The sequence below is a fragment of the Montipora capricornis genome, chromosome 10 (assembly GCF_036669925.1).
Source record: "Montipora capricornis isolate CH-2021 chromosome 10, ASM3666992v2, whole genome shotgun sequence".
NCBI classification, from domain to species: domain Eukaryota; kingdom Metazoa; phylum Cnidaria; class Anthozoa; order Scleractinia; family Acroporidae; genus Montipora; species Montipora capricornis.
Window position 1 is genome coordinate 15,163,242 of NC_090892.1, and position 22,884 is coordinate 15,186,125.

At 39.6% G+C, this 22,884-nt stretch overlaps 1 protein-coding gene across 1 annotated transcript in view; it reads left to right on the plus strand.

The window, feature by feature from the left end:
- LOC138019387 (uncharacterized) overlaps nucleotides 1–22,884 on the plus strand; it is a 100,010-nt gene that overhangs the window by 73,889 nt on the left and 3,237 nt on the right. Inside the window, exons 37-44 of the mRNA XM_068866158.1 lie at nucleotides 247–489; nucleotides 1,703–1,942; nucleotides 3,392–3,607; nucleotides 4,736–4,804; nucleotides 8,013–8,174; nucleotides 9,607–9,771; nucleotides 19,685–19,810; nucleotides 20,338–20,535. Of these exons, the coding sequence (XP_068722259.1) occupies nucleotides 247–489; nucleotides 1,703–1,942; nucleotides 3,392–3,607; nucleotides 4,736–4,804; nucleotides 8,013–8,174; nucleotides 9,607–9,771; nucleotides 19,685–19,810; nucleotides 20,338–20,531 (1,415 nt within the window). The 3' untranslated portion in view covers nucleotides 20,532–20,535. The remainder of the gene's footprint in view (nucleotides 1–246; nucleotides 490–1,702; nucleotides 1,943–3,391; nucleotides 3,608–4,735; nucleotides 4,805–8,012; nucleotides 8,175–9,606; nucleotides 9,772–19,684; nucleotides 19,811–20,337; nucleotides 20,536–22,884) is intronic.

Consider the following 22,884-nt stretch of genomic DNA (forward strand, 5'->3'; position numbering starts at 1 on the left):
CTATTAATCTCACACAATAACCTAATTCAACAACCCTTTTATATTTTTCACTCCGAATGTTTTCGTAGCTGTAAATTTAGCTCCAACAACATGGCGTGATGTGACGTAATGTAATCCTTCCATATTTCCTCTTATTTTGCGATGGACGTAACTATAATTGGAAGAGTTCTGTTGGTTTGTCTTGGCCTCTGAGCTAAGTAAAAATGACCAAAAATGGAAAATAAGGATTGTTTGTAATGTTTTCAGTTTACACGGATCCGTGGATCGCTTGTCCAATCAACAGACAGGAAGAGCTTTGGGCAAACAAGTCAACAGTGGTTCTTGGATTCAAATGGCAGCTTCCTCGCACAAACATGCAAAACATTACAGTGTTGCCTAGCAACTATAATGAGAACTATCCTTTCCCTGTTGGCAGGCATCGTATCACGTGGACAGGAATTGGTGATAGCGGAACATCGAAGAGCTGCAGTTTCTATGTCACTGTGATTGGTAAGTTCATCTTCCCAAGTAAATCTAAAATGCTTTAAGTCGGAATACACAAAATGCACGTTTTCGGGATACAATGTATAACGAATGACGATGCATATTCATGGCACGAATTTTGAGAAGTGCGAACGTGCTTCATAATCAACTCGAGGACCGCGTTTATGACGTACTTGGCTGAAAGCAATGAGTAGTCCAAAAAGAAAGACGAACGATAGCAAAACAAAGGCAAATTTCCCACAATATCAACCGCACCGGAAATACTCTCTTGCACTTCCTTTTTTGGTCAAAAGCTTGTCTTCACAAGCGACGCAAACACTAGCTCAAGCGACAAACGCTAGTTCATTTACTTGTTGTCAATTCGTGTCTGTTTTCCTGACAACGATTTCTGGTGATGAAAACGCAATCGATTTTGCGGTAGGTTTCTCCAACTGACTTATGTTTGCATCGCTACCCTAAACTAGGGTTAAGGTTTCGTGCGAAAAGCACGTGAGTGACGTGGCTTCAAAGGTAAGTTTCCCTTCATAACATATAGAGTGTTTTCTTGTGACGTCACGGCGGCCATGTTGGTGTACCTAAACAATGGAACGGCAGTGGAAAAACAAGTTTACTCATCACGTGAGTGAAAACTCTCTATTCAAACGTTCTTGCTTTGCAGATGATGCATTTGCAACCTGAGCAATGGTACGCTTCGGAAGTTTGGAAAACGGTCGAGAGGCCATGATTGCCTGCTCTTCACTGCACTTCGAGCAACTCTTACTCGAAACAAACGGAGCGCATCATAGCTGTATATACGCTCGGTATAACATGAACCAAATTTTTAAATGTCGCGTGGAGTTTGGAAGAACATTCCAGAATTTTGGATTTGTTGCGAAATAGGCCATTTGCGAGTTCGGGTCTGCCTCCTCCTTAAAGCGAGCCTAAGTGCAAAGTTTTTCCTTATAAAAATTAGTTTTCATTCATGTGTAAAGTAGAACTAATTACCATCTTAAAAACTTCGGTTTGAAGAGGAGGCAGACATGAATTAGGAAATGGCCTATTGTCACGTGACCCTAGTCTCCTATTTAGCTCAGTGGCAGGCGGAGAACCCGTACTTGTAATCGGAATGTCAAAGGTTCGGGTCCTGTGAAAGAGAACTCGGATCCTTTCCGAGTACGTCCAAGTCACCATCATAGAAAAATGACGTCGCTTTAATTTTTTTTAAATTCAAATTTTTCAGACGTGACACCGCCCTCAGTAGTAAGCTGCCCTTCGGATGTGTTAGACACTACAAACGTACTGCAAAAAGCCATGTATTGGACTCCACCAACTTTCAGTGATAATGTGAAAGTGGTTAATATTATTTCCAACCGTCAGCCAGGCTTCTTAATGGATGCATACAGGACATTAATTGTTCGATACGAGGCTACCGACGCCGCCGGTAACGTTGCCTATTGCCTCTTCAACGTGACCTTAGAGGGTAGGTTGATTCCTTGTAATAGCCAGAGCTGTGATACCCTTGTAAAACTATCACGCATGCTTATTTTTTGAAACTCAATAATTTCTCTTTCGAAACAATGCAAGCATCCGTAGCGGCAATTAAGAATTTTCTATGTAAACATATAGTGAGAGAAATGCATATTTGAATTGTGGGTTATGGACGAAAGGTAGATCAAGTGATCCTCGCACTTAACTAGACAGTTTAAGTGATGGTTTGACCGTCACTGGCAACAAGTGCGTAATTTGTCCAGATAAGTGCGAAGATGACTTCTACCTTTCGTCTGTGACCCATACTTCAAATATACATTTCTTTCATTCGTCAGTCCTTTCTCAGGAACACACATGAGCCCAACAAATTAACGTGTTCCCGACTGAGTGACTTTATGACTCAGTTGGTAAAGCATTGCTCCGGCATTGCGGAAGTCATGGGTTCGAATCGCGTTGATACCGCCTGAATTTTCGGGTGTTTCAATTAAAGAGACCATTGCTTTAAATTCTGCAGATCACTTCTACCCTTCATAAACTTATAGATAAGCTAATATTCTTAACATTTCTGTTCAGTTTTGTCGAATAAAATGAGAAAAGAAATAGGTATTTTTAAAACGTTTACGCCAAATCCATGTTGTTAAGGTTTGTCTCAATTTTTTCTTTGCCCTCCAGAATTTTACATAAGCATTGTTTTTATTTTCTCTTTGGACTCATAACAGTCCCAAGAGAAACTGGAAACAATGCTTATGCAGAATTTTGGAGGAACAAAAAGTCTTATGGTATTTTTGATATTGGCTAATTGGTCCCAGATACATTTGCCGCTATCCACAGGTGGCACTCTAGCTCTTTTTTAAAGATAGGGACAAGCACCAAGGACGCGTTAGTTAAAAAAGGACTATGACCTATCTTAAGACATTCATAATGACATTTGCTCACTTCCCCGGTGAGATCGGATATTTTTCCCCTAGGTTGAAGGAACCGAGGGACAATAGGGTTTAAAGGCCGAATCACTATGTCCTTTGGATAACTCACTATTCTGCAATTTTAACGCTCTTCGTTCAACGTCATTTGACTAAAGCAGGAGCCCATGACTAAAGCTACCATTATCATTGTAGGTCTTCCTTCATCCCTATCATTGGCGCTTAGCTATGGTTTGGCATTGGGCGAAAGTTATTCGGTCCTTTAATAAATGGTTTAGATGTAGTTGGAGGACACAACGTAAAAAAAAAGCGACCTCAGTTTTTTGTCCATTTATTTGACCATTGCCATTTCGTTTTTAAGTTAATTTACATTCAAAAGAATACGTGACCTTCAACGAGGCAATAAAGGCTAATTTTCGCCACTTTTGGAATAAGCTACCTCGGCTGAAGCTCGGATGACAGCTCTTTATTCAAAATTCGCTCGTTTTAATTCTCCTGGGTCTCTGTATTTTCTGTTTCAGGAACGTCTTGCCCGACAATAGCTGATCCCCAAAATGGAACGGCATCTAGGTTTGGTATTTTCCTACAGCTTCGTTGCAATCAAGGCTATTTCTTTAACCCACAGCCCCCGGGATATACTGGGTTATTTGTTAATCCGTCTTACCTATGTGAAAATAACAAGTGGTTATCACGGACTTTTGAAAGTGCTGTCCTATCAGGGAGTCTGGATTGTATGAGTAAGTCAGTTAACCTGCATACTCTATAATTATGTTTGCAGTACTTTTGACCAACATCATTGAAGCGTAGTAAATAGCGACATTTAGACTGGAGTTCGAGTTTTTGTGGTTAGGAACACACGCGACTCGACATCAAAACCTAATGCCCATGCTCAGTACTCTAAACTCGTACCAGTCGTTCAATCTCCTCACCAGTGCCTGGAATGTAACGTCTGCGCAGACAAACGCAAAAAACGAGAGCTCTGGGGTCGAGATTGATTGATAGTCGTAGTAGTTCTCCAATCAAAAGGTCTACAATATGTAAAATAATTATGAACAACGACATAGTTTTGGTGCTTCATGTTTTTGTTTCCTGTTTTGGCCTTGACCATGCACATAGCACGACATATTCAGTTTTCAATTTCTCCAAGAAAAGGACCGGTTAGGGTTAGTAGTTTCGATTAATTTATTTGCAACCGAGTTTCGACCAAACAACAACAACTGTCAACAGATTTCGCACATTCGCTGTTAATTCAAAATTATTTGTGGCACACTCTCTTGGCTTTTGACGTTTACAGGGATTCATACTAACCAGTCACTTTATAGCTATGTATGTTTGAAGTCAGAAGGTTACTCCTGCTTACCTTCTGAGTTGCGAAAATGTTGGTTCTAGCTTGAAAGGGTTTAAATTGCTTTTAACTTAAGTAGAAAGCAACAGTCCATTTGGTCTCGCCATCGATGTTATGTGACCCAGAAAATTTGCGTTCGATGTCATTGGGATATTTTCTGGTGCCCAGCAACGATCTATTAGGTCTAGGTCTTTGCAAAGGGTACCAATGGACTCCCACACCAGTACTGCCTATGTTGTCTATTGCGTTGTTTTTCTTACAGGTTTTAATGCTGGAGTGCTCTAGACTATTTCATCGCTTTCCAAACTAATCGGCTCCAACCGTTTGCACTGTCCGCAAAGTCATCCCCGATATTTAATGTTGCCACGATCGGCCTCAAGAGCTCAGTTTTCTCGTGCATATCTCTTCTTTGTCTTTTTCCCAAAGTAAATTGTTTATGTTAAAATTAGATAGAGTTCGAAGTGCTTTAAGTATGCTTATTTCTTAGAAGTTACTTAGTTGTCTCCTTTTTATCCTTTAGTGTACAGGGACTATGTAGCTGGTGTACCTTGCCAAGGTGGCTCAGTTAATGTGGATGACCGAGTATGCTGTAGGTATTCTCAGTCTTAAAGGTGGTTTTATGGACAAATACCACGACATTACACTTTTCATCTCGAAATACATCAATTTAGCAGGCGTTGAGAGAGTCGCTCGCTTGTTGAAACCAAGAGAAAATGAGGGGACAGAGAAGGAGGCTCAAGGCGTTGGCCGGGATATGTTATGTCCACGAAAGTTATTTTTAGACGAGCGGAAGTCTTTGTTCTAGCGGAAGGCTGTCTTCTGAGACGTCCGCATGCAGTCTTGCCTCGCTCTCAGGTTCTTAGTGAAAAGAGAAAATGATGGCGCGCGTGGAAGGCTGATGAATATATATTTTCTTTCAAACATCGGACCGAGGTTGGCCTGCATGCGGACGTCTCGGAAGACTTCCGCTCGTCTAAAAATAACTTTCGTGGACATGACATATCCCAAGGGCTGGACCGGGAGCCTCCTTCTCTGTCCCCTCATTTTCCCTTGTTGAAACCAATTGTGTGCATGATTCACTAAAAGACCATGCCGTATGGAAGAGTTTAGCATGAAGTTAAGGAATGTGGTTGGAGGAGTTTTTCATCGGCTTCTCTAGTCAGGAATTAATCAGTCTTTTTGGAGAGGAAAGACCGAAACGGTCGCTATATTGGTATAGAAACAGACAACTTCCAATATTTTGATATTAAGCTCGACATTCCCGTTTTCACACTAGAAGATGAATAAATCGTCTCAACGGACAAATCGTCCGTTTAGACGGACTATTGTGAATTCAAGACAACTAATTTCTAGTGTTGTTCCTTATAAATTCACAAAAGACGGGCAAGAAGATGCATGAAGACTGCCACTAGGTATTGCTCGGTTACCTTACTCTTCGCGCCAACCTTCTTTCTTCCCGCCATATTGAAAACGTCCCATAAAACATTGCCTCCATCGTTAGTTCCATTTCCCCGCAATGCTAAATTTGTAGATTTGTTCGTCTAACTAGAATTTAGTTCGGACTTACGTCGACTTGTTCTTCTGTCCCCTTTTGGTACCACACCACAAAAAGTGTGAGGGAATGACCCTTAAAAGAAATTTTATCGGTCCCTTAGGAAGTTTAAAAGTTAACCATCAACTCATAAAATGGACTTAAAGTTCTAAGCTGTTAGGCGGTAATCATCGACAACATGCTTACGTAAACAAAACACCCATCAGAGCTTAAGAGAGTGTTCGTTAACAAGCTAAATCTGATCAAACCAAGTCGCTTTTTACGCAGGATTTCACTTTTAGATCTACATTTTTAAGTTATTTTAACCTCGGTTTCATATGCGCTACCAGTTTGGGGATGTTGCACAAATAAGAACGATTTTAACGCTTTGGAATCCATACATTGTAGGGCTGCTAGAGTTATATATAACCTCCCGCGCGACATGCCCTCTGTAGATGTAAGAAAAATAGCTAAGTGGGACTCTTTATTCGACTCTTATAAGGTCAAAACATCCACATACAGAGGATCCATTACTTGGAATCTTTCAGAACCATCCGCTGTCAGCGCAAGAGATTATGCTAAAAGGGCAAAAACGGCTCCCGCCCTCAGAAACTTGAACTTTAGTGAAGAGTCACCGCAAATGGATCCCTTAATTGACATTGATTTCGTCTTGCATTAATTTTATGCATATCTTTTTTATATTTTTTCAATTTTTGAATTTTTTAATTTTATCCTATTAACATTTCTTTGTTTTTTTTTTTGTTTTTTTGTTTACCCGCTTTGCTTAAAGCTATATCGATTAGCTTTAAAACTTACCATTTTTTAAAATAAAAGGTCAGTTGTTATTGTGTTTCAAAAGGTGGATAACGCTATCTAACGGATAAATCACTATCCATTAGATATATAGTGCAATTGGTTTCGCTTGATTTATCCGGCGGATAATCCATCGTTTCGACAACTAGTTTTGGGGCATGGAGGGAGAAATCTTCTTCCTAGACGGACAAATTTCAGGCGACTAAGTCATCTAAACATTTATTCGTGCCGTTTTCACAGCAGTAGATTTGCCCGTCCAGACGATTTGTTCATCTTCTATTGTGAAAACGGTAATTAAGCCTAAAGCTCTGGCTTTTTGAATCCAAGCCCTGATGCCAGGCTGCAGTATTATTGCATTATTAAAATTCTTATTGGCGACTTTGAGGTTGCGCAGGAGACTGGGTCGAGAGCCTTGTAGAATTACATCGTGGGGCTGTTTTGGGAAGTGCATTTGCATCATTGCGTTCTCGGAGCAAGACCTCAAGTTGCAAGAAAGTGATATACCAAGAGCTGAGCTTTCTAAACCACCAGAATATTGCAAATATTGCACAATGGCAATTTAAAAACGATGGCTCCCTTTCCAAGGTGTAAATTTGTCCGGACAACGAAAGCTTTGATCAAAAAGTCAGTGAGATGTTATTACACACAGCGTTTACTTACTAACAATGTAAGTTATAAAGATTAAGGTAATTTATTTATTTAGCTTCGCTTAATTTGAATACAATATTTGTAAACATAGGATTATTAGGCAGGGAGACCACTGCAGCGAATTGAATTGTTATCGTACAAGAACATGCGAAAGTAAAGAGTAAACGACTGTATAAGCAGTGACTCGTTCCCTAAACAGTCCCGCAACATTCTCGAACCTGTCTCGCACGCAACCTCAAAGTAATTTTATAAATATCTGTTATCCGCTCATTGCAGCGAGAAGCAAAGCTTCCAAGTAATTGAACAAACAATCATTCCATTCGTGCCTGTTAAAGCCAACTCGGCGCCATGCGTCGCGTCAGAGGCTATTTTCCATCTCATCCAATGCATGGAATGATTTTTTTAAATGTATACACTTAATTACACATTTATAAATTTTTATTCCAAGTACCATTTTGAGCTAGTTTCTTCCGGCACAATTCGAATTCTCTTTTTTGTCCGTGAATCACCCTTTGCCCTGTTGTATACCGCGCATAACAGCCTGTCTCTCTACAAAAGGAAAGCAGCAGTAACTGCAACGGTAAGAGGTTCGGTAATGTCGCACACTAACCCTAGGGACTCGTACGGCTTGAGTTCATCCCGTTTTCAAGAATCTCTCAAGGACTACAGATTTGTTTGGTATTGTTAGAGTTACCGTTTTTCTTAAGTGTAAGTCATTTTTTTTCTGTTGTAACCTTTTTACTTTTCGGTTTAAGCAGCAAATCAATCAAGCATCAACGCTCTAAATCCAATTTATTTTGTTTAGTGAATTGTCCTCCCGGGACTTATGGAGACAACAATACCAACACGTGCGTCGATTGTCACATTGGATTTTATCAGGATGATCAAGGAAAACCCGAATGTCAACCCTGTCCTAAAAACTACTCCACCGCTTTCACGGGCTCCAAGAACAGTTCACACTGCCTGCGTAAGTGACAGCATTTACTCAGTTTTGATAAAGTCAAGTGCATTGATTGGCTGCTTCTCTCGGGGCTTTCCTGCTCTATTGGCCATTCTTCGTCTTATGTAGTTTACCGTCAAGATACGCCCACCCCCCCCCCCCTCCCCCCTGCCAGAAAACAGCTTGGATTACGTCCCTACGTCTCCGTAGTTTTCGTCTCATCGATTTCGTTTTCCTTGTCTTTTTCGTCTCTCTCTACCGCTGATATGATTTGCTTTTCCCGGCGAGAAAAACCTTGGCCACGGAACTGTTCCTTTTTCTATTTAGCGTCATATATTTTCCCTGCAAATTGTGTGGGCTTTTAAACACCTCACCTCTCTGTGGTTTCCCAAATGACAAACCCTTTTCCGAACTGTGACGTTTGATTGACAGGGAGGTTATCATTGGGCCATTAACAGAGAAGTGATGGTTGTTTCTACAGCAACGTTAGCGTACACTCAACAGAGCAGGATATGAAGCGTCAACTTCGTTCTCAGGGTCTTTTTGACGATGACTCGACAATGGAGACCCTGGGAACGAGGTTGATGAAGCGTCATAGATTTTTCTCGCTGGGGTAGAAAACAGCAGCGGAAGAAACAGCCGTAAAAAGATAAGACAAGCAAATCGAAACCAAGAGGATGAAAAAAACGCTAGCAAGGAAAACTCAATGTTCCAAGGAAACAATATTGCCTTTTGGTGCCATTCTGAAGGGGATATGTCACGTTAATTTAGCGGGGTGTTCAGTTTACAACTCGAGAATGGTAATGTGGTATTCCTTTACTGATAAAATTATCGTTACATCACAAACAAGAAGAATCTGAGCAAAAACAAACTTTATCCAGGCGATTTGCCGTAAACTTAAAAATCGTCGGGCAGACTTTTTTCAAGATTACCCAAATGTAATCCGTTTCAATCTTGTCCATTTTTGTCCATTCATGCTTCTCTTTCCTTTGCTATATTTCTTTTATGTTGCTCGACAGTTTTAAGTCGTTATTGCAATGTTTTATTCTATTTTTTGGGCATTTTGGGTGTCATGAAATTACATCAATTTGCGTGACATAGCCGCTTTTAAAGTATTCACGATGTACCGGGACATTACCTAATAGACTCAGGAGGTTTGGTCTTTTGTTTTGTTCATGCGTGGCTGCGTATATTTCCTTAAGTAATTGCACTGTCGACTGTACTCAAACTTCAAAGTGACGTGTTACGTAGTTCTCGTTTAAGATTAAGTCTCGTTTTGAGACAATAGATATTACGAAGCCCCTAAAGCCATTGCATGAGAGCAACCCTGGGCAAAAAGACAGAACCCTCTGTTCAAAAGACGGGGCGAAGTTGCCTGGTTGTTTTACGCTATTTCCAGATTAACAATGGCGCGACTGAGGTTATTGTTGTTGTTGTTATTGTTGTTGTTTTTTGCTAGCCATTTGCCGAGCAGGAAGATATTCTACCAACAATGGTGTTTGCCCTTGTAAGAGGTGTCCTTATGGCACTTACCAAGAGAACGAACAAATGACCACTTGTAAACCATGCCCTGTTGGGACCAATACCACCTACACCGGAAGGAAATCAATCGATGATTGTGTTGGTAAGTGCAGCACTCGCTGGAGCATCGAAATGATTTCGTAAAGTAACTTTGATTTGTACAATTTTTCAAGTAAGGACGTTTCTGTCTGCTTCCCTGAAGAAATTAACGGTGAGTGCGTGAACGAAGTAAGAAGAAACAATCTCCGCTTTGAAGGGGTTATGAAAGGTAGAAGATACGGAAGAGAAAATTAAGAACGTGCTTGTCGAGAAATTGGACCTTGATCCCGCTCCTGAGATCGACCGAGCTCATCGTACTGGTCGTCCTACTAGGCAAGATGGAACCTCGAAACCGAGAACAGTTGTATGCAAATTCACTAGTAGACTTTCTCAAAGCCCGTTTCCGCTAACAGATAAATTGGTGGTCCGGCGACTTCGTCGCTCATCTCGGGACTTGCAGCAATTTGTGGCAAGTCTAATTCACTAGCTACAAAGCGAAAGAATCCATTTTAAGGAAAGCAAGGAGGACTAAACCTGAGGGAATTGGTATCTTTTTATTCCAGTCAAGCATCGGAGGGATAAACTTAAAGCTGAGTGTTTAGTTTTAATAGACCTAATCGGCTAACTCAATGTTGTACCTAATTCAAATCTCCCGGGATTAAGATTCTTTGTGTGTTGTATTTGCATGATAATGTAGCATTCATATTTAAATGATATGGAAATACCTGTAACAAAACGTTTTATTTCCAAAGGGTTTGAATTAGGTATAACATTGAGCGGAATTAAGGTCTATTTGCTTGGAGCTGCTTTTTTCTCTGTATTACAATATTTGGCATATCTTTAGAAGCTCTGATAAGGTTATTACATAATGCCTGGAGGACCTATGCCTATAACAGAAACGAAAGGAGAGCGAGAGAGAACGACAAAGACAAAACAGAATACCAGTAATAGCTCATACTTAGTGGAAGAAGCTACTCCACAAATTTTCCGTGGGCACTAAACCGTTTGTTATTTTTACGGATGCGTTAAAGTGGATGCGTATTTTTAAGAAGTGGTTTAATCGGTTCTTCCTTTGCTCAGAAATGAAACTCGAATTTTTACTGTCAACTGGAATTAAATAACAATTATCTGTATACTTTTGGACATAAAGAAAAAAATGATTTGTTTTGCTCTTAAATGCGAGTGAATAAGTGCTTTTTTAATCCGTTTGCCCAGCTGGTTTTCGATCACCCTGCGAGGAGAGCCTTTCTAAAACTCCACAGAGCGGGAAAGAGAGGCTCTCCAGAAAATGTGTCAAGTCTTTTCAGTCGCCACAGCCCAATTTTCTGGGCTAGTCACTCCGGTCAAACCGGTTTAGGCGGCACGCGCATCATATTTTTGACAAGGCGAAGGTCAAAATGGAGCCTTCCGCACGAAAATCACTATGGCGTCTAGGAGTGCGATCGAGACTTGGCCTGGGTTTGAGACTGTCACCAAGCAACGGCTTGCGCATACTCAAGAAAGACTAAATACGATTTCTTCAGAGTCCTTTCTTTCTCGTCGAGTTAAGAAAGGCTCTACTGGGAGGAGGGTTTTCGATGTGCCTCGACAGTGACAAGAAAATTTTGCCCTTATGTTATAAACACGTAATCGCAATGAGTTCTCGTAAAATTAGGGGGAAATTTCACTAGCTTGTGTTCTCAGAAGTTTGTTTAAAGCACCTAAACGTTATTTAAGTGTTGGAGCGGATCTTGTTTGAAGTTCGTCCTTTCTTGGTTGCATTACCGTATTTTGCCAATTCTTTTTTCAAGCCAACTTGGCTTGTTTCAATGAAATACATCAAAATGTGATTGATCTCGTTTTCAGAGATAAAGTGGAATAAAGTACATCACTAAAACTACTTTTTTACCTTGAACTGACGAAGTTATTTTGATGGCTTCTAATTTTAGCGTGATTCCTATTCGCTGGCTGTTGACAGTTGACTCTGAAATGGCTTTTTTCCTTTGCCATTCGCTTGCTGAGGGTTAGTCTCCTACGCAGCCATTCTTTGTGTGGTCACGCAACGCTCCTCGAGCCCCCTCATTTTCCCTGATTTTGCAACTTTACTCGCTTATATCTCTGCTTCCGGACGGTGGTTTTTTTTTTTCATTTTTTGCACGTTAGCTTAGATTAATTTAAAACGTTTGTCTTTCAAATTTAAAAAAAATTGTGTTGGTGAAAAAATCACATTTCAAAAAATCTTATTTTTCAGAAAAACGGACCTTCAGATTTTGTTGAATTTTAAATGGCAGGATTTCACCGTCCCGTTTTTTTCAAAAAAGACAATATATCTTGATTTTAAAGCTCAAAGAAATGCCTCATATCGTTGCCATGGTAACGTTACCTTGGAGAAAAATGTGATGTGAGAAATCTATGATGGGTGCTGAATACCCTGGCCAAATTTTGTCTTGATATGATTACCCTAACTGTATCTAAAACATAATATGTTTATTTGTTTGAAAAAAGGAGGAACTATTTCGAGCCTCCTTAAATAGTTTAGATATGTCTGATATCGAATCGAGTTATACCTAATCGTATCCAATTTTAAGTACTATTTTCCTTCCGATTTTGAAAAACTAACCTTACAAGCTTCCAGTTCTTATTTTTCCCTATTTCATATTAACCTAAATAGTCTTGATGCCCATCTAAGTGATTTGCAGATTACCCTCGCATCCTTGAACTTCCTTTTTCATATTATAGGTATTAGTGAAACTAGGGAAAACATAACATAATAACTTACATGGTTACACACTTCACATTCAACCCTCAAAGTCTGCGGCTGGTGGTGTGGCGATTTATACTAGCAAGTCTTTAAGAGTCCCTGCCCGTAATTATCAAACACAACTCGGCAAGGGCCGAAAATTCGATTTCGCTCATATTTTTATGGTAGACAGGCTAGGGCATGACAAAAACTACTGGGCAGTTTTTTTCGGCAAAATATCCTTTTATTTCAAAGAAATATGCAAATTATCAAATTCCGTTAAAATCGCCATGTCACGCACTATTTTATTAAACAACTTTGAGAGTCTCGCATGGAAAACAACATTATTCTTCCGTCTTTAGAACACTCAAATATTTTTGTGCAATGTTTAAATGTGTGCTTGGTCGATTTTAGTGAATGTTGTGCTGTTGTTTTGGGTGGAAAATAATTAAATTTCGAAGACATGTATTTCATTCACTTAAAAGTACTTCGTAAATATAATTAATTTTCATCATGTGCGAAACCTTGAAATGGATTAAGCTTCTGCTGGTTGAATCGTAGAAGAATGGTCTACAGATTCCTGTAAAAATTTCTTTGGGCAAATGATTGTGAGCGACGCGAGAGCTTTTCAAAGTACGTTAAAAATGCAAATATTTGCCCTTCGTCGTCAAATATCAATTGACGGGTTAGACGTAAATCTTAGCATGCGCCACATGACTTGACCCATATTAAGTTGAAATAGACACAGAGATGATAATTTCGAAATTTTCTAACCTTATTGGCAGTAAGAGACAGGTCCATAGGCCGATTTAACGTGTTTCTTTCACGATTCGTCGCCTTTAAGCGGTCAAAGTTTGCTTCTGTTTAGACAACGTCTAATGCACATCGCCAACTGTCAACGTAATCAGTGGTCGAATATCATGAATCTGTGATCTTCATCACTGCATCTACCTAAGTCAACAGCTGCTAAGCAATTCGTGGATAGTTGTTTGCGTTGTACGTACTACACCAAGTTGACCAAAACATTACATTTGATTGCGACCTTTTACCTTTGCTCCCAAGAGTGTCGGCGCCCGCAGCACAATCTTGCAGCGTTCGTTATTTGGTCGTCACGCAATGCTATCATTTTTAGTGGGTAGCTACACCGGTAGGGGTATATAGTAATAATAATAATAAAAAAATCAAGCAAATAAAAAAATGTAAAACAAATATAAATATTTGATTTCGATATATTCGTATTTTGCTTTCCATATTTTGTATTGGGCACTCTAACACTGGGACGCGCCTTACCGTGGCCACCCAACAAACATTTTTTTCAAGTGAGCCAATCAGTGTGAGCGGATTTGATTGACAGACAAGCCTCCATTTGGTTCTTGCGCGTTGAAACTTTCTATGGAGGTGTGTCTGTCAATCAAATTCGCGTATCTTGATCAGTAGCTAACTTGTAAAAATGTTTGTTCGGTGGCCACGGTATGGCGCGTCGCACTGTAAAATAAGTGAAACAATTTGTTGAATGTTCGTCCGTTTTTAGTCTGGGTTAGCGTGCAGTTCTTTGATTGGCTACGCTACTATCTATTCTGTGATAGATAGTATTTAGTGTAGCAGCTAACAAAATTAATGACGGCCGCCTCTTGGCGTTCTCAAAGTGTCTGTGAAGAGGATTTAGATAAAGTTTTCAACCACTAGTTGATTTATGCTAAAAGGGAATGAGACGAAGATCCCCGAAACCCGCCCCGAAAGAGCTCTAACTCGGGCTCCGGCCACAGTAAAGCTTACGCGTTTTTATCTCGAAGAAAACGAAGCAAAATATTTTCGCCCACACTAACGTTTAATTTTCCCATTGGTTTCATCTGTCCAAACTGAAACGTTGGAAAACGATAAGAACGAGTTGGACCTAGGATTGTGCATATGTGAAATAAATGTTCAGTTAATACCACTACATTCACAAAGAAGTCCCACCACGCGCTAGCTCTTCCCGGTCTAGACCAATGTCTCCTTTGTCTTTCGTATGGCTTTCCTTCTCTATCTCTATATCTCTTCGTGCCATAAGGCACATAAGGCTTTGACATTCTCTTTCAATCCACTTCGGTTTGCTGCTAAAGCTCTGACAGTCGTCCATGATTGCCACCCAGCTACTCGTCTTTCGTCTTCAACCATTCTCCTCCATGTTGTTTTTGGTCGACCTGGTCTCCTCCTCCCCTCTGGCCTCCACTCCAATGCTGTAACACAGTGCTCCTCTCTGTTCTTCCTCAATATATGCCCGATCCAATTCCATCTTCGGCGTCTGATCGTATCACTCGTTCTGTTCACTCCTGTGGTCTCCTGGATTTGTTGGTGCGAGATGGTCCGTGGCCATCTTATTCTCAGTATGCGTTTCACGCATTTGTATTGGAAAGCGTCCAGCTTCTTTGCTTCTGTTTTCGTGAGTTTCCAAGCTTCGCAGCCATACATCAAAACTGCACTGACAATTGTTTTGAACAATTGAACTTTCGTCTTCCTGCTAATTTCGTTACAGTCCCAAATTCTTCGCAACCTGTAGACAGTTTGTCTGGCTTTACTTAGTCTCTGTCGTATGTCTTTGGTCGCCACGCCTTCTTTATCCAGCGGTGCACCTAGGTACTAGCTGAGGTTTCCTTCATCAGCTCTGAATTGTTATGGCGGAATCTCACAAAACGCTTCGGGCATTAATTTGTGACATTTTGTTTCCGTGCGGAGATCGGGTGACTTCGAACGCGTAAGAAAAACTGCAAATTGGGGAGAGGCTTGTGAAGATTTGTCAGTTTTAAAAAAATGTCTGTTGTCGAGCGCGCGCAAGATGATGCGTTTGGTACCGGGGTTGGGTAACGGTATGATTACCGGTATGTTGCGAAAAGCAATATGCCACGTCAATATTCTAACATGGCCCCAAGGCTTTCAGGACAAACATCCATATTTGGTGTTGTCTTCTTTGTATCCAGTCTCTTTCGGGAATTTAGAGACAAAAGAAACTTTAAAAAGTTACAAAATAATTATCCCTAAAGCCTCAGAGCAAGTAAGAATATTGATATATCGAACGTGGCCTATTTGAGTAAAACAAAAACTTTGCAAAAGACGCACAAAAGTCTCCGACTGTCGCGAGAGTATTCGAAAACAAATTCTGCGAAGTTGAAAAAAAGACTAACGACTTCTTTTTGTGTTTGCACTGTTTGGTTTTGTGGAAGCTGCTTTTGCACAGCGCGGAAAGACCTAGGAACGAGTTTAAGCCGAAAGTGTTACGCAATGTAGGTAGCGGGTCGCGTAAGAGATGACAACAGGAGACAACTCAGAAGACAAAGGGAAAATAGTCATTCTTTATATTCTTTTATTTACTCTCTTCCCACTCAACAAGATTTTGTGCTCAAAATGGTTACGTATATATCAGGATAGAAATTGCCCTACCCCTACCCTCTAGGCTGGGATGACAGCATTGCGTGACAAACAAATGACGAACCGCTGCAAAGTATTCAAGGTCAAGCAGCAATCGTTCAGATGTGGTAGTATTTTGGCGCTGTGCGAAGTAAGCAACTATCCACAAATGACTCAGCCGTTGCTGAGTTAGATGCAGTGGCGATCAGATGCGCCGAAATATGGTATTTGACCATTAAATACGATGACAGTTGGCGATGTAGATCAGACATCGTGTAAACAGAAGGAAACTGTACTGCTATATATGTGCCGAATGGCGGGAAAAACACGTTAAATCGGCTTTTGGATCTGCCTTATGCAGCAAATAAGCTTAGAACATTTCGAAATTATCATCTCTGTGTCTATTTCAACTTAATATGGGTCAAGTCATGTGGCGCATGCTAAAATATATGGGTAACCAGTCAATTGATATTTGACGACGGAAGGGCAAATATTTGCATTTTTAACGTACTTTGAAAAGCTCTCGCGTCGCTCACAATCATTTGCCCAAAGAAATTTTTACAGGAATCTGTAGACCATTCTTCTACGATTCAACCAGCAGAAGCTTAGTCCATTTGAAGGTTTCGCACATGATGAAAATTAACTATATTTACGAAGTACTTCTAAGTGAATGAAATACATGTCTTCGAAATTTAATCATTTTCCACCCAAAACGACAGCACAACATTCACTAAAATCGACCAAGCACACATTTAAACATTGCACAAAAATATTTGAGTGTTCTAAAGACGGACGAATAATGTCGTTTTGCATGCGAGACTCTCAAAGTTGTTTAATAAAATGGTGCGTGACATGGCGATTTTAACGGAATTTGGTAATTTGCAAATTCCTCTCAAATAAAAGGATATTTTGCCGAAAAAACTGTCCAGTAGTTATTGTAATGCCCTAGCCTATATACCATGAAAATATGAGCCAAATCGAATTTTCGACCCTTGCCGCGAAATTAAGAATTTGTCTGATTTTTACAGGCAGCCACTCTTAAATACCTTCAAACGAGCTAACCTGAGAATTACTGATGACGAGTTTAAAACTGTCTGGGTTTAAATTGTTAACACTAAAAATAAAAATAATCTATGTTGCTGTACCTAGAGGCACCCTTCCTCTAACTCTGAACCCTACATTGTCTCATCTCACTGGAGAAAACAAGAATATTTTTCTTCTGGGTGATTCTAATATTAACCTACTAAATTGTGAAAACAATCCTGAATCAAATGATTTCCTACAAATGCTTAACTCGTATTTCTTTCTTTCTTACATTTTACAACCAACACGAATAACAGAAAGTTAATTGATGATATATTTGCAAAGTCATATTCCATACATGCTATTAGTGGTAACTTAGTCCTAAAAATGTCTGATCATCTTCCTCAATTTTTGATTGTTGATAATATTAAAGTTAATTATAAAATTCTTAATTACTTTTAAAATGATTATTCTAAATTTAATGAAGCGAAATTTATCAATGATTTTTTTATATATTGACTGGATCAGTATTCTGACAATGATTTAGATACATCAGCAAAATTTGATTTTTTTTCTTTGATAAGATTTCCCATCTTATCAACGTTCATGTGCCATGCAAAAAAACTTTATAAGCATGAGATTAAGTTAAGCACAAAACCGTGGATCGCTAAAGACATACTTGCTAAGATAAGACACAGGGATAAACTCTATTCTCGGATTAATAAGTGTAAACAACCAAATCCAAATTTAATAGCCCTGCATAAAACAGGAACAGCGTGATTAAGGATATTAAGGCTAGTAAGACTAATTACTTCAAAAAATTACTTTTTATGCAATAGTAATAATATTTTTAAAAAATGGTCTGGAATTAGGTCAATAATTAATATAGCAAAGTTAAAGCTGACTTTGTTTCTACCCTAAAAGAAAATGGAAAGATGTTTGACAAACCCTCTGCAATGATAACATTTTCAACAACGTTCTTGTAAATGTGGGCAAAAACACTGGAAAGGACATTCCTCCTGGTGACTGCTCTCCTGCCTCTTTTCTAAAGGGAACCTATTCAGAGTCGATGTTCCTTTCTCCTCTTACATCAAATGACGATTTGAGGATTTTATATCTCAAATGGACAATAGCAAATCTATTGGGCCATTTAGTCTCCCAATCCCTTCTTTCATCCTTGTTAAAGGATTCCTTTTTGTGTGGCACTTTCCTTAATGAGCTTAAACTAGCAAAAGTTACACCAGTCTTTAAGAAAGGCTCTAGACAAGACAAAGATAATTGCAGACCTACATCTGTCCTATCTATATTTAGCAAAATATTTGAAAAAGCTATGAATAAGCGCCTTTACAGTTATCGTGAATGTCATAGCTTTCTCTACCCATTTCAGTTTGGTTTTAGGTGAAGTGCTCAACTAATCATACACTTTTATGCATCACTAAATCTATTCACCGCTACTCCATTGATAACAATGAATTTAATTAAAAGGCTTTTGATACGTTGAATCATTATGGAATAAGAGGTGTGGCCTACGACTGGTTTCAATCATATCTATCTAACAGTTTGTGTGTGCCAGTGGTCATGACTCTAATCATCTTTCTATCACTCGCGGGGTTCCTCAAGGATCCGTTCTTTGACCCCTGCTATTTTTATTGTATATTAATGACTTACCTAATGCCTCAGAATCACTTACTTTTCACGTATTTGCAGATGATACAAATATATACTGTGCATAAAAGAACCTGATTGATCTTGAACTTATGCTAAATCATGAGCTCATTGCAGTTGCTGAGTGGATGAAATCCAACCGACGGGCACTTAGTATTGTAAAAACTAGTTTCATTCTCTTTCATTCTAAAAATCTGAATCCTTATAAGACTTTTAACCTGAAATTTAACGGGGTAAATATTCAGCAAGTATCTACAGTTAAATATCTCGGTGTTACTTTTCATGCTAATCTAACTTGGAAAAATCACATTGATGAGCTTTGTATGAAACTGTCAAAAACTGTAGGAATCGTTTCAAAATTGAGGTACTATGTTAACAATGATGAATTAAAAATGCTTTCTAATTCTCTAATTTATCCTTTTTTTACTTACGGTGTCCATGTTTGGGGTCTAACATACCCAACCTACCGAAATCCTTTGACCACTTTGCAAAAGCGTTTAGTCAGGATTATGACATTTTCTGAACCCGCATCACAGTCAGAAGCCTTGCTCAAATCCCTGAATCTTGTCAAGATTTTGTGATATAATTCATATTGAAATTCTTTCTTTTGTTTATCAGTGGTTTCATAAATTAACTCCATCTTGTTTTGCTGATTACTTCAAGACAATATCCTCTGCTCATCCATATTATACACGTCAATCAAATAATGATAACCTGTTTATAAACCAAGTCCAGACCACACAATATGGTATTCGTTCTCTTTGTTTTTCTGGTGTTTAACTTTGGAATTCAATACCTCTTGATGTAAAGTAGATTAATCCTTTTTCCAGATTTCATCAAAACGTTACGAACTCTATGATTGACAGGTATAACAAAAAGATACTGATAATTAATTAACTTAATTTTGTACATAATTTTAATGTTGTATCCGTTCTCTTCTGCCAGGGTGCAGGGATGGCGCAGTGGTGAGAGCACTCGCCTCCCACCAATATGTGGTTGAGTCTGTTGGTTCTCTAGTCTGCACCGAGAGGTTTTTCTCCGGGTACTCCGGTTTTCCCCTCAAAAATTTGATTTGATTTGCGTTAACTAATTAATTTCAATTTACAGTGTCCCCGATTAGTGCTCTACAGCGCTAGAAGATTAGACACTTAAATAAATTTCCTTTCCTTTCTTCCTTTTCCCACAGCTCCAGTTCAAATAACGGAAACAGTGCCGAATACTGACTTTTCTGTGAACGAGAACGTGACCTTCAATATCTTGTGCAATGTTGAGGGAAGTCCTTCGCCGACTGCAACGTGGAGCAAGCTCGGCGGTGAGTTTGAAATGGATAAACTAAAGTGGCTATGAGTTGAGAATTTATCTAATGGGGCATACCCGGGCAAAAGTTCTCGGCAAGTGCTTGCGAGAGGCGTGAAACGAAAAGCTTTGATATTACAAGATGCACCAATAAGGAGTCTCGGAAGTTACCAAATTAGGGTTAAATGGATATTTAAAATGAGAGAAAATAGTGGTATATTAAAGAAAGTATTAAATGTGACGATAGGGTTTTGGCTCAGTGGGTAAATAAAAAGGTTAATTTTTCATCATCTTATGCAAAGGAAACCCCCCCCCCCCCCCCCAAAGAAAAAAAACGAGAAAATTAATTTACGTACTGCTAAATTGCTGATTTTGCCTTTCGTGACGGGAAACTCTCCTGTCGGAAACTTATCGGACAAGTGAGTTTTGTTTTGTCCACTAGCTACGGAAGCTCTGAAACACTCAAAATCCTAGAAATATTTTAAAAGACCGATGCTTATGTTTACAACCAAGTAAAAGACCGGTTTTATTAAATCCTGCTAGGTGGGCTCCCTATTGGCCGTAGTTCAATCCTTTCCTTTTATGACGTGGAGTCCAAACTCACCGGTATAGAGCTGTCCGTTACTGCCGCGGTGCTCGCTGACGCTGGCACCTATGTTTGCACAGCAACGAACGTACTGGGTACGATTACCAAGCAAGTAACTATCACAGTTACCCCCACGCCGATCGGTGGATAACAAGGTAAGATGTATAAAGTCGAACGTATGTTACGTTTGTGCTTAGCAACCATAACCCGATGGTTGCACGCCGCTTGTAAAAACAACCTTTCACAGCCACGCAAGCTCGTTGCTCAACAATCCCTTCGCCCATTTTTCGGTGAGTAATGCTTATCCTTCCCGAAACGTTCTCCATTTGCTCTTTGCATATAACAATATCGACGTAAGACGTTGGGAGAAAAGGAGGTGTCCACGATTTGTATTTTCATTTTATTATGGCCTTATCGATAACACTCAAGGCCAGATATTGTTTTACAAAGGTTATTTACCGCATAATTAGATTTTTACACTTAAGGACGTTCGCGCTAATTGTTTGTGCGCAACGTTACTGCGCAGGTAACGCGACTGTAATATGTCACGCATTACTTCGAGGTTGGTAATTAAAGTTGAGGTTTTAAAACCTTTGCAAAAACCGTGGACGATAAGTCTTGCACAGCGTTGGATCAGAGAAGATCGTGATCAGTCAAAATTGATTAAAAAATATTTATGAAAGTCAAGTAGACTACTGCACGAATGATATTTGCGTTGTTTTATCAGTCGTGCACTAGTCTACTTGACTTGCATAAATATTTTTCAAGCATTAGTTAAAATAACATGGCAACAAAAACGCCGGGGAAAAAATTACAGGAAGGCAAAATAATGGCACATTTATTTCCGAATCATCATGAAACGTTAAAGAAAAGTGAGCGGGAGGGTGGAAAAGCTCTGGAAAAGGTAGCTGATCGAGTGGTGACTGAAAGTTTGGAAAACTCGAAGACGAACCGTTGCGTAGATTTAATGGGGCTGCTTTTTTAATGTTTTTATTACTCCACAAACTTAAGTTCAAAACGAATGCATGTTTTTGAAGTTATTTTCCTTTACTTTCGTGAAAATAGAGCAGTATTTTCTTCCTCGTCCGCTTGAATAGTGCGGACCTGCGTGGAAACAACAAGGGATTAAATTTCACAAAAACCACGCTCCAGAAGATGAGCATGACGGCAATGGAGAGATATTATACAAAATACTAACCAAACCTTTCATCCCTTCAACGATCGATCCGCTCTTGGGTTCCAGTCCTTCCCCGACGGGTCACGCAAAAATGTGACAAACTAAATTTTCCAAGAGCTTTGCAAAATCACATAGATTTTACTCGTTTAGATCGACGGTGACCCCTATTTTTTTAATCATGAATCGCTTACTTTACTTACTATCTACAAAACATGATGAAATGAAAAAATTCTCACCGTAGGAAGTTATCATTTTTTAACAGTTTCTTTCCTCGTGCCATCGAATTCCGTTAGTGGTTGCAATGGATAGAGCTTACGAAAACGGTCGTCGAGGACGAACTCTACTGTTTACGACATCCCTAGCGGCATGCAATTATCTAAAAATCCCACTCCTAAAAACCTATGCACGGAAACCTTCACTCTAACAGTTTATTTTTATGATTTTCGATGGATGAGCAGATGAGGCTCCATCTCGCCATTATGACCGATTTCTCGAAATTAAGGCATTTTTCCACTGCCATTTTCTCCGAAGCAAAGTTGGTGACCCCCAATTTGTTTTTCATGTTTGAGTAAGTACTTTATGCACTAACTCTAGCAAGAAATGAAGAAAATCTCAGAGTAGGATGATTTTGGCGCGATCGTCCTTAAAGGCGGCGAAATACGAGATACAAAAACCCTCAACTTGTCGCGCAACATTGGTTCGTTGCAAGTTTTGGTCGATGTTTCGCGTTTTTCACCTCGCGTGATCAACTTGATCCGCAACAAAAACATTTGTTGCGGGTTGAAGAAATGCAGGGCGCTGATTGGTTGATTTGCTAGTACATTTGCTGCGCGACAAGTTGTGAGCTTGATGAAAAACGAATTTGTTGCTGAGAGTAGACCCGCGCTCAACTTTTCGCAACAACTTTCTTCAACCCGCAACAAATGTTTTTGTTGCACGAAAAGTTGATCATGCAAGGTGAACAACGGGAAACATCGACCCAAACTTGCAACGAAACAATGTTGCTCGCCAAGTTGAGGGATTTTGTATCTCGTATTTCGCCGCCTTAAGTTCAACCCAATTTTTATATTTGATGTAACCTGCATACAAAATACAAATTACTCTACTCTGGCCCCGTCTGCACGTATCCGGATAGTTTTAATCTGCAACTTTTTCTTTCTGGATGTACCTTGCTCCACACATATCCGGCAAAGCAGAACTTTTTGAATACGCTTTCCAGAGTGGTCTTTTTAAAAATCCGTTATCAATCCGGAACCCTTCGGACGCTAAATCCGGAATTTTTTTCTTTATCCGGATGACGTGACAAGATGGAACCCAGTTCCTTACC